The sequence below is a fragment of the Mustela nivalis genome (assembly GCF_964662115.1).
Source record: "Mustela nivalis genome assembly, chromosome: 11".
NCBI classification, from domain to species: Eukaryota; Metazoa; Chordata; class Mammalia; order Carnivora; family Mustelidae; genus Mustela; species Mustela nivalis.
In genome coordinates, this window is record NC_139030.1 from 73,341,656 (window position 1) to 73,359,375 (window position 17,720).

At 48.9% G+C, this 17,720-nt stretch overlaps 1 protein-coding gene across 1 annotated transcript; it reads left to right on the plus strand.

Moving 5' to 3' along the window:
* Positions 1-3,376: 3,376 nt before the first annotated feature.
* ARL4C (ARF like GTPase 4C) lies at positions 3,377-7,410 on the plus strand. Its single transcript, XM_082690378.1, has one exon. It carries the CDS (start codon positions 3,899-3,901, stop codon positions 4,475-4,477), a length of 579 nt encoding a protein of 192 aa, XP_082546504.1. The 5' UTR covers positions 3,377-3,898; the 3' UTR covers positions 4,478-7,410.
* Positions 7,411-17,720: the final 10,310 nt, after the last annotated feature.

A 17,720-nucleotide genomic window follows, 5' to 3' on the forward strand; every position in this document is an offset into this window, starting at 1 on the left:
AAAACCAGTGGCTTTACAGTTAGCAAAGCTGACATTTACTGAGCACATACTATGTGCCGGGCACTGTGCCAAAACCTTTAAGTGTATTATTTTTTGTTTCTTGTTTAAGTATTTATTGCCTATGTTATTTACTGCATATGTTATTATGTTGGACACAGCGTAGAAATGGGGAGCTTGAGAAGATCGAGCTTGGGGCTGACCAGTGGCTAGAATATGAGCAGGTAAATGCAGAGTGCCCAGCCAGTCCCTCCACGCTGCTAGCTTGATGCTACCTAGAAAGAGACTCAATGTGGGTCTTGCTACCTCGAAAGAGACTCAGTGTGGGTCCCGCACGGCAGTACATATTACTTCTCTTTGCATAATTCCATTGTTTCCAACTTAAGTCCATATTTAAAAGAAAGTTACTAGTTGATCCAGCTGAATGACATTTTTATGTGTTAGAAGTTAAATTATCAACTGCAAAATCAACTTATCACCTGGTGAGTGAAATTAGAATGTAGAGTGGCTGCTACTCCATGACTGTGGGTTGCTGTTTAATGGCTCTGTTCTGGAAGGCTCTGATCATGTCTACTAATCTGCTTTTTCTACTGGACAACAGACAGCCCTTTATGGCTAAACCACATCATGGGGTGCGAGTGGTGGTTGCTGCAGTCAAACCCATTATGGGCAGTCATTAGTACAGCATCATGAAGACACATCAAATGTTCTACGAAAGGATTTCCTTCCACCTGCCCTTAAAAATCAAAGCAACACCTGCCTGGGGGTAGATGCCACTGACAGAAAGGGGTCCCACATTAAGAGCATTTGTGGGAGCTGGATCCAGAGGGTTTCCAAATGCCCAGGTCCAAGGCAACTAATCAAAATCCTGTCTCAGACTGGCCCCCAGCCTGTGCCTGTGGCACAGAGCAAGGAGACAGAAGAAACAATCTCCTGAGAAGGTGACTACCTATGGGGCAGACCTTAAAGAGAGTCAAGAAAATCACTTCCCAAAACACAAAATCCTGCCTTCCCAGGGTTCCCAGTAACCAAATGACATCATTATTAACTACTCTGATGTCTGTTACTTTTGCTTACTCACCACCCATTTGCCCTTTGGGGAACAGATGCCTGATTATTCTTTGGGAACCACCCCTTTCCACTTCAAGCCCCTGGGCCACGTCGATCAGTGTGCCCCAACCTCCTGGACAGCAGTCTTGACACAGATTGAGCAGAACAGGCCAAAAGGGTGTGTTCTCCATGCTTTTGTTGCAGTTACTGGGAAAGAGGTACACGTTTTTTTCTTCTGGGATCTAAACCAAGGTTGTGAGCCCAGTGGGGCCAGTAGGCAAAAGAATCAATACAGAGAAAAACAGAGGAGAGATGGAGGAAGGCTTGATCTAAGACTTCTTTTGAGCTCCTGGATCTGGATCTCCTGGATCTAGCCACACCTGAAGACAAACCTAATTATCAACTTTTCAATTATGTCAGTGAATGTTTTCTATCTTGTCCAACCCAATGTGAGTTGAATTTCTGTCTTTTGCAACTGGATTCAGGTTGCTTACAACTTCATTCCCCATTAAAACTGCATGTTAATGGAGTGTGGAGTGAGGGAGAACAGGCAGGCCCTTAGCCCTGGGCATGAATATCATTGGGCTTGGAGCACGTATCCATATCTACACTCCACCTTGACAAAGTGCCAGGTGCAGAGGCCTTGCTTTCCTCATGTGGACCCGTGAGGCCATTTCCAGCCTGACATTCCATGTCCAATCCCAGGACCCACTCTGGGCGTCCCGTGACTGTGAAGGCTGCCACCACTATGGGAATCCCAAAAAGGGGATGGCTTGATGCCTTGTCTTGCCTTCTTCCGATGTGGTCTTATCACACGTTTTCGGTACCAACAAACTCATGTATTTTTATCTCAGTCCATGAAAGGAAGGTGGTAAAGGAAAGCAGTTCTAGAAAATTTTGGTTTTGGGGGGCCTGGCTGGTTCAGTCAGTGGAGCATGTGACTCTTGGTGTCTGGGTTGTAAGTGCAAGCCCCATGTTGGGTGTAGAGATTACTTAAAAATAAAATCTTAAGAAATAAAATAAAGTTTTTGTTTTTCATAATTGTGTTCATTTTCACTCTGTTCCTCTTGGCCCCATTCCTGTCTTTTCTGCCCAATAGTCCGGAGTTGGAAAGATGCTGTGGACCATTCAGTTGCTGGTGGGCTCTGCACCAGCCCCTCTGCCCCTGGTACGTGTGTCTCCATCATGCATTCTGCTACGTTTCCTTTGCGCCCAGAGGGTTCGCATTTGTTAATGTGCTTCCAAACCAAAATTAAACCACTGAATTGGAGTGAGGGGAAACAGAAACCAGGGAAGGGGCACTGGTGTTTGTAACCCACCGTGCCACCTACTGCTGGCTGCGGATATTTTGTTTCGGTCCCCAAGTGTGTCTGGAGCCCCAGATGCAGGAGTGGTTCACCTGCGAGCAGGTGGTTTTCAGGTCTCAGAGCAGAGCGGCAGACAGCGCCTGCCGATGATAAGGCTTGCTGGGGATGTCAGAAATGCTGGTGGAAACAAAATTAGGCAGCGGGGCGTTGCGGAGGAGAGGGGGGTCTCGGAAAGGTGAGTTGTCTAAATTATTGGGGATAAGAAGGCTTGTGGCCTAGGATACAAATGCCCGACCTCTTCTTCACCGTGGCCACCACCAGGCTAGAAAAAGCTGGGCCTCCTCTGGCGCTTCCTGGGCACAGGCCTGAGCTCCAGGCGCGGCAGTGGCCCTGGAGCTCGGGCAGGAAAGCCTGTCAGGGCATCAAGGAGGGCCCGGGTTCTGAGCACCGCAAAGGGCGCCAGAGTGGAAAGCGCCAGTGCTGGGTCAGTCGTGAACTGCAGACTGGCTGCTCACCGCGGCGTGCGCCTTCCATTACTCTCTTTTGGGGACCCGACCCCACAACCCCTTCCCACGCGGGGCACTTTCACGCCCACTTTGGGCGACTCCCGCACCCCCGGGCAGAAGAGGCCCTTGCCCGCCCCTCTCTGCACTCCGGATTCCGGGCCGCGCCAGCGCCTGCTCAACGATACCAAGCCCTTACCCCGACCCCGCTACCCGGGCAGGCTGTGCGGCCCGGGCTCGGAGGCTGGGGGTTCCGGGAGCCTGGAGCTATTTTTATAAGATGCGTCAGCCGGCCGGGGAGGAAGAGCTGGGCCCCGGCCCATTGTCTGGGCGCGGCGCGGGAGAGAGACGCGGAGGGTGATTTCGAACGCTCAGAAGGCGCGAAAGCGGCGCGCACGGGCGGGCGGGGAAGTGCTCGCCCGGCCGGGGGCGGCGGGGGCGGGGCCCGAGGGGCGGGGCCGGGGGCGGGGCCGGGCGCCCTCCCGCCGCTGCAGGCTGGAGGCCGCGGCGGCGGCGGCGACAGAGCGGGGACTGCGGGGACAGCCAGGCGGCCGCGCCGGCAGCGACGCCCGGGGAAGCCCGCGCCCCGCCTGCGCCTCCGAGGCGCGCCCGGGAGCGGGAGCAGCCCCGCCGCCCGGGGAGGCAGAGGCGAGCGCTGGACGTCGGGAGCCGCCGGCGGGCGGGCGGCAGAGAGCCGGGCAGCGGCCGGAACGCGGGGGCGCGGTCGGAGGCAGCCGCAGAGAGAGCCGGGGCCGGGGGAGGGCGCCGGGCGCGGGCATCTTGCGCCGCGGTAGCAGAGGCGGCTTTGAGGGAGACAAAAGCCCGCCGGAGAGACGCGATGCCCGGCCCGCGCGGCCGCGGGGGCCGCGGCGTCTGAGCGCCCCGAGCGGTGCGCCCCGGGGACGCCGAGGCCGGGCGGGTGCCCGAGGCCGAGCGCGACAGGGGCGGCCCAGGTGCGCCCGGCCGCGTCGGGCCCGTCACTGCTCGGGGGGCGGCGCCCTCCCGTCGCAGCCGCAGTGGCCGGCGCCGCAGCGAGGAGCCATGGGCAACATCTCCTCCAACATCTCGGCCTTCCAGTCCCTGCACATCGTCATGCTGGGCTTGGACTCGGCCGGCAAGACCACGGTGCTCTACCGGCTCAAGTTCAACGAGTTCGTGAACACGGTGCCCACCATCGGCTTCAACACCGAGAAGATCAAGCTGAGCAACGGCACGGCCAAGGGCATCAGCTGCCACTTCTGGGACGTAGGCGGCCAGGAGAAGCTGCGGCCGCTGTGGAAGTCCTACAGCCGCTGCACGGACGGCATCATCTACGTGGTGGACTCAGTGGACGTGGACCGGCTGGAGGAGGCCAAGACGGAGCTGCACAAGGTGACCAAGTTCGCCGAGAACCAAGGCACGCCGCTGCTGGTCATCGCCAACAAGCAGGACCTCCCCAAATCGCTGCCGGTGGCCGAGATCGAGAAGCAGCTGGCGCTGCACGAGCTCATCCCGGCCACCACCTACCACGTCCAGCCGGCGTGCGCCATCATCGGCGAGGGCCTCACCGAGGGCATGGACAAGCTCTATGAGATGATCCTGAAACGCAGGAAGTCCCTCAAGCAGAAGAAGAAGCGGTAATGCGGCTGGCCGCGGTGGGGAGCGAGCTGGGAGCGAGCCGGGAGCGAGCGAGCGAGTCAGGGATGGATGAATGGATGGGTGGTTGGATGAAGGAGAATCTGCGCCCACGAACAAAGACATAGAACCAAAGCAATGCTTCGAATTTTTAAAACGGAATCTGTGCCCCCAGACGCAGGACTAGTGACTTAACCTGGGTGTGTACGCTGACTTGCCCCCCTGCCCTCGATCCACCCCCACCCCAGCTCAGGGGACCTTTTGTCTGGATGCCAGAGCTACTAATGGGGGGCGGGGGGCGCTGGGGAGTGGACGTGCCTAGCCTGCTGTCCGCCCTCCTGGCCCAGGTGGATGGCTCAGATGTCAGAGACAAAAGAGATTTCTTCCTCCAGGAGGGCCAGAAGTTCAGGCTGCCCCGCCCTCCCTGGGGGCTCCCACCTGTGAGTTACTGGAGGTATGTGGTTCCCAGAACCCTGGGAGTACATGTTTGGAGACATGCTGGCAGTGGGAGGTCCTGGGGGTGGGGGCGCCGCTGCCCCTTGCATTCATGGGCTCTGGAAGGGGGATGATTTTATGTCACAGGGCAGGCCCCTGTTGAAATTCCATTTGTCCTGCTCTGGGCCCAAACGAGGTGGTGGTTTGGGCCATGAGAGGACTGCCTGGAACAATACAGCAGCCCAGAGCACGGGCACTGCGCTGGCCTTGGCTGGGGAATGGCCGCGAAGATGCCCCTTTTCTGGTGCTTTTTGGTGGCTACGGAAGACCAGTTCTGGTGAGAACTGCTTTTCAGCCTGGAATCCGACATCTTCCAGATGGTTTGGACGCTGTCCATGTGTAGGTCATTATCACACAAAGAGACCAATAAAAATTAAAAAAAAAAAAAAAACTGTTGGAGGTGGTGGCCAATGATGTATTTACTGTTTGCAGGATAGTTAAAGGTGTTTAAAGGGTAAGAAGGCTCCTGGCGTAAATGCTGGATGGGGTGTGTGTGTAGATACAGGGACCTCCCTCTGTACTGTGTAATCGGCATAAATACCTGGACCCAAATGTGTGGAATCTTAAAATCTCTTAGCCTACTGATTGGTTTGTGTAAGCACACCAGCTACAGATGTGTGCTGAAATGCAAGATGGTTTTTGCAAAGGATGCCTCTTGTAATACTAACTGCCTGATGATGGGTTTTTGGTTTTCAGACATGTTTTTAAAAAAATTCTACAAACGAATACTCACCTTGGAAATATTCACCTTAGGGAGAAAAAAAAAAAAGACTTTGCCCTTTTAGATCCCTTTACGCTGCAAGTGGCGACATGTTCAAATTTCTAATTTGGTTCATTGTGGCCTATCTGGTTTAGTATTTCATTAAAAATGTCTCGTCAGAGTATTTGATGTCATGCACCAAAAAATAAAACCCCACCTTGTTGCAAAAGCCGACCTCGTTGCATGGATTTAAGAGCGAAGGAAAAGCACAAGGATGAGGTCCTTCCTAATCCATTCTTGTGGGAACTGGCCTGCGTAGCAAAGGCAAACAATGAGTGCTTGAGATAAAAGAAAGCGTGTGATGTAATGATCACCTGTACTCAGGCACTTCACAGTTTACTTGAAAGAGGCTTTGGAAAAGAGATAAAGCAAAAGAAGAATAAATAGATATTTTTAATAATGTAATTTAAAAATCTTTTATAATCAGGACTGAGTCTTGGTTTGCAGAAGATGTCATTTACCCTGAAACACAGTATCAAAAGGGAAACTTAACGCTTAACTGGTTTTTATTTCCTCTTAAAATTCATGTTTACAGGTAGAATTAGGTGTATCGCCCCCTCCCCCCACTGTGAGAAATTTCTTTACGAAGGAGGCCGATAGAAATTGGGCATGATCATGCTTGAGCATGTGAGTTAATCAAATTCTAAATCCATGCCTATTGTCCATTGCACTCAGAAAGTTAATTTAAGAACCAGAGGTTGAAGTCCTGGCTTCCTGCTTGAAACCCAATTCTCATATGAAATATTTAAAAAGAGGAAACCCAGCCCATCTTCCTTTTTTATCTTTTGTCGGTGAATTTGGTACCTCTCCAATGCTGGTCTTTTTGTGGGAACTCAGTAGAGAAAAGAGAGCTAAAGACGTGTGAAAGCCTGCAGGATTTCGGTTTACATATCAACAGCATAGTCACTGATTTCTAAATGGGCTGGTCCCATCATCTGAAGATTCTGTATAGAGTTATTAAAAAAAAAATCCATCTTCCTTTATTTTCTTCACATGTAACAATTTCTTATGCACTTTGACATTTTGGTAGTTCCACACTATTGAGAGAATAATATATTTATTTTGTGACATTACAGATGCCAAATACCGTCACCATCTCGTGCTAACCATACTTGGGTTCAAGATCACTGTTCCAATCCTGTCATGCTTAACCAACGAAGCTACATGATTTTGGGTTTTGCATTTTCAAGACTTAAGGGTGCAGTCAGCTGTTCGTAATTGTGCAGTAAAGTAAAGCCCTGTGGTGTGTCCACTAATAGTTAAGAGTCTCAGTTGATTTCTGTCCTGTTTGACCTAATAATAGCCCATTTTTGTCTCTGACCAAACAGAGGAAGCAGACATCAACTCACTTTGGAGTGGTCTTGGGGGACCCCCCCAACATAGCACCCGTGATTTATTATACCTCCTGGCCTTTGGAGAATGAATGGGTTTCACACAGAGGAAGCTGGCCTCCCCACGTGAGCTTCTGAAATTGTTTCTCATAGACACAGGGAGGCCGGTTTTGTTTCAAACGGATTCTCTTCACAGATTCTCTGTCATGGTGATGGGACGATGTCTCCCAGTTTCAGTTTCCGTTTCCGTTTCTACTGCTGTAATTCTCTGTCCTGAACATTCTTCTGTTCCTGTTCCCTTTTATATGCATATATGATGCTGTGAACAGAAATAAATTATTTATACAATCAAACCCGTGGGGAAGTTGTCTGGGTGGTTTTTTTTTTTGAGTTGTCCCTCTTTCTAGGCTCACGAGATGGGCTCTGGGGCCCTGATGAGGCCGGACCAATCGGCTTCTCTGTCTGAAGCATCTGGCTCTGCCCTGAGCAGAGGAGTGAGAGGGCTGGAAGCCTGTCCCCCTGATGGGGTGCCTGTCCATGGTCCTCAGAGATGCTTTGGGAAGATGGCCTCAATGCCTACCTTGGCCTCAGCCTCTCGGTTATTAAAAAGGTCATGATTGAAAATACTGGAGCACCTGGGTGGCTCAGTGGGTTAAGCCTCTGCCTTCAGCTCGGGTCATGGTCCCAGGGTCCTGGGATCGATCGAGCCCCGCATCAGGCTCTCTGCTCAGCGGGGAGCCTGCTTCCTCCTCTCTGCCTGCCTCTCTGCCTCCTTATGATCTCTGTCAAATAAATAAATAATATCTTTAAAAGAAAAAAAAAATAAGGTCATGATTGGGGCACCTGGCTGACTCTGTCCATAGAGCACATGACTCTGAGGGTCATGAGTTCAAGTCCCACCCTGAGTGTAGAAATTACCTTAAAAAAATCATAATTCTTAAGCACTTCAGAAATATTATAAGACTGTGTACAGTTGGAAGTAACTGTGTGCTCATCTAACACCAGGAGTAGTCACAAAGCTGCTCACAGTCTTGGTTTCCTCTGCTCCCATCTGGGCCAAACCATCAAGATATACATCAGGAGCACAAGGCTTGAGTCCTCTGACATCAGGCGCCATAACACCATCCTGCTTGGTACGCGCTATTGGGAAAAGGCCCACTGTCTGGAGAAAAGGTGATGGGGGCAGAATCAGGAGCACGAGGGCAGGTTCTCTACACTCGCGCTCCTGGAGACACTAGGCAGATAACAAGCAACAAAACCAAGTGCCATGTGTGTCTCAGCTTTGGACACAGAAGGATCCAGTTTCACATTCCAGCTCAAATGTTTAGGGCCCCGTGATTTTACTCAACAGCCCTTGGCCTCTTGGGCCTCGATTACCCCATATGTAAAACAGGGTCACCATGGTTGCTGGGGAGGACATAACACAAAATAATACATTGAGGGGCTCAGGAAGGGCCTGACAGGGAGCTTGTGCTCTACAGGGTTAGCTTTGAGTACAAGCTGCCAGCAAACTGGAAGAGGTAATTCAACCTCAATGCAGGCCTTTACATCAGGTCCCTGCAATTTCCCTTTTAACCAGGCCTCTCAGTGTCCTTACCCTCTGAACGCAGGCTGCAGACCCCAGGTCCAGGCCAGACTGGGGTCAAGCCAGCAGTCGTGCACTCTCCCACCATGCCGGGCATGTGCTCTTCCTTTCCAGAGCCACGTGGGGCTGAGCAAAGCAGCAGGACACCCCATCCCTCCAGGCTCCGAGCGCCCCCCCAGAGCAAGGCATAGATCTTTGATGGCCGGTGCCCCCAGAAACCATCTAGCATAGACGAGGTGCTCGATAACTATGGGCTGATTGATTGAATTCTCATCAGTTATATTCAGTCGTAAACTTTAAAATGGGCGTTACACCAAATTAACAATGATTTCTCATGAAATTTTTAATCAAGTTGAAAACGGACAAAATATTAATATCTTCTTCAAGATCCTGTCATGGGATGAATCATGGCTGTGGCTTGGGAGAGGGACATGGACACTCTTACGCCTAATAAAACTTCTATGAAGCTAGTGGTTTTTATTTAAAAATGAGCAAGGCTTGATTTTTATCAAAAAGCGGATGGTTAGGAGTCTGATGACATTAGGACGGGCAGAGGTGCTATTTCTAAGTCCTGAAGCCCGAAAAATTATTGAAAAGCCATTTGGGGATCCGTGCCCTCCAGAGGATGGAAAACAATAGCAATCACAAGAAGCCGAGACCGAAACCTGTGTTTTATGGTACTAACATCATAGACCATTCCGGGGCCCATCTTTGGGGTGGCAAGGAGAGACAAGTTATGCGCAAAGAGCAGAAATACAAGGTGTGATGGTGTGAAAGAGGGAGGTGAGAACACACCCAGAGCTTGGCTCATGCTCCCCATTCCCACCCCTGCCTCCGAGGGCTCAGCTGATGCCCAGGGCCGGCCTTTGCCCGCCAAGGAAGCACAGTCTGCTGTGTGAGCTGACGGGGCTTTTCTGTTCTGTCCTCAAACTTGGACCCCTCATCCATGCTCACGTCTCCTTAAACAGCCTTTCCTGCTTAGTTGAGGCCCTTTGAGAATGGCATTCGCACAAGACGCTCAAGCAACCTACACATTTGCTCTACCCGACTTCCGATGGAGAATGGGGCCACTTCCATTTAGAGATGGCAGACTGAGGGCTTCTGAGAAAGAGTGCGTGTGGCCTCTTGGCCAAGAGTAGAAGAAGTGAGAATAAAAGAACTATGTGGTTTAACCCCAGCTCAGGTTTCAGAACATGAAATGGTTTTCTTCGAATGGTCAGACCTCCCAGGCCCCTGGGAGGTTAACTTCTCCTAAGAGCATCACAGCAGGTGTGATCTCCTTGGAGCGTGACAACAAGTCATGGAAGAGAGAACCAAACCAGATTATTTTTCAGGTTGCATTTATACATAGGTTTGAGGGGACGGGTGTCTTTTCGGTATTAAAATTAAATTAAAATTACGATAACATAGTCACGTGAAGTATTTCTATCCAGCTCTGTCCTATTCCCCGTGAGTCCTGCATCCTCATCGTCACAAGGGCCATCGCCAGCCTTCACGGGGGGCTGACTGTGTGTTGGCCTCCATCGCCACGCTTAAGGCTTGATCTGCTTGATCTTTTATTTTTTTTCTCCAAAGTGCACCAACAGATCAATTCATTAATCAAATAAGTGAATCCCTTGATTGTATCTGCACTTACAGATGAGAAGACAGAAGTGAAGAGATTCAAAAATGCCCTCTGAGCCCCAGGTGGAGCCCCAGGTCCCTGAGACCCAGAGACTGAGTTCCTGGAGGTCCCCAGTCTGCTGTTCCTAGAGGGGGAAACCCAACCGTTGAAGGAAGCTGGGAATCTGATTCCAGGGAATTTAGGACAGAGGCTGGTATTCTGTCTGCTGCACCGCCCTCCTGCCCTCTCTTGCCAGGGAGGGCCCCGTTTCCACCCAGGCCCCAGAACTCACGCCAAACACCGCTGACATACCTGACTTCAAGCCCAGAGTCTTGCCTTCCCTCCCTCAAGAGCACAATCTAGGATCTAGGAAAGCATAAGCCCTCTGCTACCATGTTCCGTCCGTGAAGAATTTTATTCCCAGTATTTCTTTCCAAGAGACTGTTGGGTGGGGCAATGCCTCGCCACTTAACACAGGGACATTGACAGACCCCAAGGGGTGAGGAGACATGGGGTATCAGTGTTCCTGCTTTGGAATGTGGTCTTGACATACAACTCTTTACTGGAATCCTTCAGTGAGGCTGAGGACACTGGCCCTGCCCGTCCCTCAGGGTGTTTTCAAAGACAAAATGAGATACTAGGTGGGAAAGAATCATGCACATGGAGGGGCCGGACATGTGCAAGCTCGGCACAGCAGGCCTGGACTCTGGCCTCTTCTGTCCTGTGCCAGCTCTGGCTTCCAGGGACTTTCTGCTCCTCCTGTTGGTTCATTTTCGCTGATGAGAAAACTTCCACCTCCAGAGTAAACCAAATCAGTCTTCCCGGAGGAAAACACCTCTCCTTGTGAATTTCTGGAAATACAACTTCAGCGTGAGTGTCTAGTAAGTGACTCTTAAGGAAAATGAACCTCCTTATCATTGTCCTTTGCAGGCTTCTCCTTCTAATGGCCACGCATGATTGTTATCACTCCTTAGACACTAACTCCCTATGCAATTAATTTCAACTGCCCATGTCTCATAAAAGCTAGAATGATTTCAATATATAATTTAAAAGTCATCGTGGTAAGTAATGACAACTGCAACAGCTTATTTCATAAATGTATGTTTGAGTCCATTATTACACAGATGAACTTTTGCACTGTTATGTAATTAGCAGTGTTCTGGGATGTCATATTCATCATGCAAAAAAGGCTGTTAAAAATACGTGCAAAGAGGGGTCCCTGCCTGGCTTATCCGGTAGAGCATGAGACTCTTAATCTCGGGTTGTGAGTTCAAGCCCCATACTGGGTGTGGATCCTACTCAGAAAGAAAGAAAGAAAGGAAGAAAGAAAGGAAGAAAGGAAGAAAGAAAGAAAGAAAGAAAGAAAGAAAGAAAGAAAGAAAGAAAGAAAGAAAGAAAGAAAGGAAGGAAGGAAGAAAGAGAAAGAGAGAAAAAAGAAAGGAAGGAAGGAAGGAGATATATATCTGTAAATAATTGTGATACCTGTTATGTTGGAGACACTCCACTACGCAGATGTGCCAGACAGACTTGGAACATGATTCTTGTCTTCAGATGGCTGACATTCTAGGTGGTAAATTAAGGTTAAAGTATCAAGTGAAGCGGGGGACTTCAGTGCGAAATATCCTTCGGTTTCACCAAAAAGAAAGTCCTTAGTTCAATCAAGCTCACATTTTCCATGCCACACTCGCCCTGGAGTAAAACATGTCCCTTTGTCTTGGTGCAACTTAAAGACGTCCCAGTCTTCCCTGGATCTCCTTCTCCAGCTCTTTCTGAGATTCCCTTGGGGGAGGATCTGCTAACATCACTGTGCTAACAGTCTGCTCCTCTGCTTTCTCCCTTCCTGCCCTGACAGCTTGTGGAAGTGTCCTTCTGGAAGCTGGGCTCAGCACAGTGGCCACAGCTCCTGGTCCCAGTCTTGCTGCCCTCACGTGTGGTACCCATTCTCCATGCCCACCAGATATTTCATGACATGCCTGGCAAGGCTCCTTAGTGTCTATTCCTACTCCGACATCCAGGGCTGGGGATCATCTGAGGGGCTGGTCCTACGAGTCTCAGATCCCCTTCTTACCTCACACTGCTTCTCTCTGTTAGTGTGGACCCCAGGAACCCAAAAGTGTTGTGTAATCTGTTTTGGAATCAGTTTGCACCATAGAGCTAGGAATTTCTTGCAAAAGTTTTGAAGATGACCACCTCCCCGAGATATTCACTTTGTGCCTTAATCCTGTTCTTCTTGCCTGGGTTTGAGTAAGGCATTGGGGTGATGGAATCAGGGGTTGGAGAGTCTGTTGGGGGTAAAATCTTCTGAAGCAGGCACTAGGGTAACCCATACAATTCTATACCTTTGTCACCTTTCTTGCTGTCAGAACCCCAGTTTTGCTTGGAAATATCCTTTGCCTCATGGCTATGTGCTCAGGGAAAGTGGCTATACTCCACTTATGGGGAGATTGCTCTGAGCCATAAAATTAATCCATTCTTCTTGCCCATGATTTGTTTAGGAGGGCTCATGAGACTGAAGGGAAAGGCTTCTTGAAGAGAAGTAAGTGAATGGGCTTTGGAAAATCTCCCTTATTTTTTAAAATTGGACCCAGGAATCATATAGCTCTCCTTTGCCCCCTCTGAATTTCAGTGAATAAAGATGTGATGCCTGGAGTGGCAGCAGCCATCCTGACACCATGACGACTGCCAACTCACACACTGAAGATGGCAGGGGGGAAAACAGGACAGGAACCTGGGTCTCAGATGACATCACTGAACTGCTAACACAACCAGCCCTGGGACAGCCTCATCTCAGGACTTGGCAGTTATGTGAGAAAATAAAATGTCTTTTATTTGGGATTTCAGGTACTTGCAGCTAAAAGTCCTCAACCAACAAGACCCCTCAGACACCACCACCAACCCTTCATTGTACAGAACTTTTAAGTCTCCCCACAAGACTTGCTGTGTGAGAGAAACCGCTCCATGACCTCTGTGCCATCAGATCACAGGCAGATTGGGACCTGCCTCAATTGGTCCCAGCTGGCAGAATGGAAGGACTGACCACTTGGCTTCTGGTTGAGCAATTACCACCAGGGAGCTCAGGTCCTTCTGGCGAGGAGGGGAGGCACACCTCGAGTGTAAGTTCAAGTAAACAGGTGACAACACCATTACCTGTGAAGCCCTTCACCAGCGCTCATTTTCTGAGAATAAATGATTAAGATAATATTAATTACAACCATTCACAGAGTGTTTGTTTTGTTCTAGACTACAAATCACGCATTTTACAGACTCATTTCATGTAATCCTCTCTGAAAGGCCAAGAGGTAGTTCTGTTCATCCCGCCTACATTGACCGCCTGCCCTCAATACACAGAGAGACAAACAGATGGGTAGATAGACAGATAAACACAGTAACAATTACTGAACATTTATGGAATGCCAAGCAGTGAGCCGAGTCTGCTGGGTAGATATCCTATTTGTGCCTCCTAATAAAGGTTATGGGATAGGGACTATGGCACCATTACCCTCATTTCACAAATTTGGAAACATTCGGGTGGTCTGACTTCAAAACCACGAGGCAGCCATTCACAGCCCAGAACCAGGACCTGGCACATGGAGAGTGTTCCAGAATATTTGTGAAATCAATGAGATTGTAATGGGGGAAGCATCCCCACCACTGCAGCTCAGGGAGGTCACAGGAGAGTGCTCCAGACCAGTGCCTCACCACCCATTTGGGGTTCCTGTTACACCACAGGGTCTTGATTTGCTGGGGCTAGGGGTGTTCTGAGAGTCTGCTTTTCTAGTGAGTTCCTGATGAGGCCATGCTCCTGCTCCCTGAACACAGGCCTTAGAGCCATGTGCTCCTTAGGAGTCTCCCGAACTAGCCTTGGCCTCATACTAGGACCCCAATCAGCTTGTGCCTGAGCCACGTCACTCAGTTCCTTCTAGAGCAGTGGCTCTCCACCGGGGGCAATTTCGCCTTCCAAGAAACAGTGGAAATGTCCTGAGACATCTTCAGTTGTCACCCTGACATAATATATATTATACATTTTCTTTAATTACTTCTTGACCGTCAATTTCCCCCTAAGTATGAGTCTCCTGTTGCTGCTATAACAAATGACCACAAACTTAGTGGCTTAAAACAACACAGATGTTCTAAAATTAGAACTCCTAAAATCAAGGTGTCAGCAAAGGCTGCATTCCTTCCAGAGGGTCTGGGGAGCATCTATTCCTTGCCTTGTCCAGCTTCTGGAGGCCACCTGCACTCCTGGGCTCATGGTCACTTCCATTGTCAAAGCTGTTAGCACAGCGTCTTCAAATCTGTCTCTGACCCTGACCCTCCTGCTTTGCTTGTAAGGACCTTGCAGTGACCTCAGGTCCACCCAGATGAGCCAGCATAACCTCCGATCCCAAGATCCTTCACTTTCTCACACCCAGAAAGTCCCTTTTGCCACATGGGTTAACGTTTTCACAGGTCTCACTTCTAAGTCCTGGAGCTGAGAATAGTCCCTGGTTTTAGGAATAATAATTTGTTGAAGGATGAATGACTCTTGGTTTTCAGAAAAAAGTAATAAGAAAATTAGAAGCAACAGAAGACATCCCCTCTCCCATAAAAAATGTAAATAAAAGAAATAGTTTCACCTGTAAGAGTCAGAGTGTAAAGTCAATTTACTATGGCTGAGAACCAGGACATGAGAGGGAAACTTAAGGAGACGGAGTTAGTGTCTGGGCCAGGACTGGAGTCAGGCAAGGCAATCAATGAAGGGGAAGAACAGTGCCCACCCGAAGGGACCAGATCAGCCACGAAAGCCTGTAAACCAGAGCCCTTCCAGAGGACTGTGGCTGCTCATAACTGGCACCTTCCCTAGGCCATGTGGCTGCCAGTGACTGTCACAGACAAGAGACACAAATAAATGTCTCCTGAGCAGGTGTAGCTTTAATTGCAAACTAATCTGTTGCCAATTTGGTTTGTCCACTGATGTGTTGGTTTTGGAGATTGCCATAACAAATGACCACAAAGAGGGCAGCTTAAACAATAGAAATTTACGGGCGCCTTAGTGGCTCAGTGGGTTAAGCTGCTGCCTTTGGCTCGGGTCATGATCTCAGGGTCCTGGGATCGAGTCCCGCATCGGGCTCTCTGCTCAGCAGGGAGCCTGCTTCCCTCTCTCTCTCTCTCTGCCTGCCTCTCCGTCTACTTGTGATTTCTCTCTGTCAAATAAATAAATAAATAAAATCTTTAAAAAACAAAAAACAAACAAAAAAAAAACAATAGAAATTTACTGTCGCAGTTTTGAAGACTGTAAGCCCAAGATCAAGGTATGGGCAGAGTTAGTTCCTTCCGTGATTGTGAGGCTAGATCTGTTCCAGGCCCCTGGGCTAGCCGCTGGTGGTTTGTGACCATCTTTAGCATTCCTCAGTTTGTAGCAAGGTGACACTAATCTTCATGTGGCTTTCTCCCTGTGTCTATCTCGCTGTGTCCAAATTTCTCCTTTTTATAAAAACACAGAGTAGATCTAGGTCCACTCTAATAACCCCATCTTAACTTGATCATCTGCAAAGACTCTATTTGCAAATAAGGTCACGTTCATAGGGGAGATGCAAGTCAACCCATAACAGGGGTGCCTGGCTGGCTCAGTTGGTAGAGTACATGACTCTTGATATCAGGGTTGTGGTTTTGAGCCCTGTGCTGGGTGTAGAGATCACTTAAAAATAAAATCTTAGGGGTGCATAGGTGGCTCAGTGTGTTAAGCTTCTGCCTTCAGCTCAGGTCATGATCCCAGGGGTCCTGGGATCAAGCCCCACATTAGGCTCGCTGCTCTCTGCCTGCCTCTCTGCCTACTGGTGATCTCTGTCTGTCATATAAATAAATAAATAATCTTTTAAAATAAATAAATAATTTTAAAAATTCTTAAAAAAAAAAAAAGTCAACCTATAATGATCAGTTTCAGCAAACTGAGGTATCATGAACCTGAATTTCTGAGTTCAAATGGGTTTGAGACCCTGAGGAAATCACAAACTACAAGAAATCCTCCAAGAAACAGTGGTGTTGGTGGCAGCGGCTTCTGCCCTGTGTTCTCCGTCCGGCCTTGCCCCCACGTTCCGCTCCATCCTCTATTCCACGGGGAGCTCCCGTCTTGTCAATATTACACAGCATTTTACAGCTGCGTGTCAGGTAAACGTCAGTGCTGAAATGCTATCCTGACACCTGGTCCGTGCCATTCTGACATGGGTATACGTGTCTGGATGCAGGAAGATAAGCCTGCTAACCTGGGAGTGAAGCAAGTCACATCTCATGGCTAGGACAAACTCGGAGATCTACATGTCACCATCGTAGCTGGTTTTTCCTTAAAATGGTGTGAGTTAGGGAAAATGCCAGAAGATGGGGCACCTGGGTGGCTCTGTCAGTGAAGCATCTGACTCTTGATTTCGGCTCAGGTCATGATCTCAGAGTTGAGCGATAGAGCCCCATGTCGGGCTCTGTGTTTGGCACAGAGGCTGCTTGTCCCTTTTGCTCTGCTACTCTCCCTGCCTACGTGCACACACATGCTCTCATGCTTTCTTTCTCTCTCTCTCTAAAATAAACTTTTAAAAAATGAGAAGAAAAAAAAAAAAAAAAAAAAGGAAAATGCCAGAAGAGACAGCATGGTGTAACTATAGACCAGGGAGCAATTTGGGAATCAGACATGTAGATTCAAACTATAGTTAAGACATACCATTGCTGTGTGACCTGGGGGCAGTTTCTTAATTTCTCTGAGCCTATATCCCCTGGAGATGCTCAGTAAGTAAATACTGGTATCATTCCATTTCAGTAGCTTATTAGTTTCCGATGGTAGATTAAGAGTTAGCAGGGGGTAGAGAATGGGGAGGGACTGCCAGTGGAAATGCTTTTTGGATGATGGAAATATTCTGGACCTGTGCACTGGTGATGGTTATACAACACTGTGAATGTACTGAAAATCATTGGATTGCCCACTTTAAAATCATGAATTTTATATTATGTGTCTTAATTCTCAATTTTTTAGTGGAAAAAATGCATAAACTTATCTAACACATAGCCGGTTTCATCCTCAAGGATCCTCATTGATTTCTATTCAGCTCAATGAAATGATAAATTGTATCAGTTTGTATTTTTGGACCCAGCAGAGTGCTATTCTTTGACCACAAAGTGTGAACAGTCAAGGAAAGTGATGTCCCCAGCATATTTAATTAAGTTATTAATGAGGACACATTTGAGCTTCTGTTATCTGCCTTAAGTGTCGTGGCTGGGCTCTCCGGGGCTACAATCACATTTGAGGTTTCCTTTGGTAAAACTCAAGGGTAGAGCATGTCTGGAAGAAAATAACCAGCCAGATCTACTGACCAAGGATTTCTAACATCTCTTCCTTCCTTTTTTAGGTCTTAGGTTTGCGCACCACCAGGAACACAAACTGATTCCACGTCAACATCTCAATGTGTTGCTCTTAACTATCTTGCAACAAGTGAGTTTCCCAGTAAGTCAGA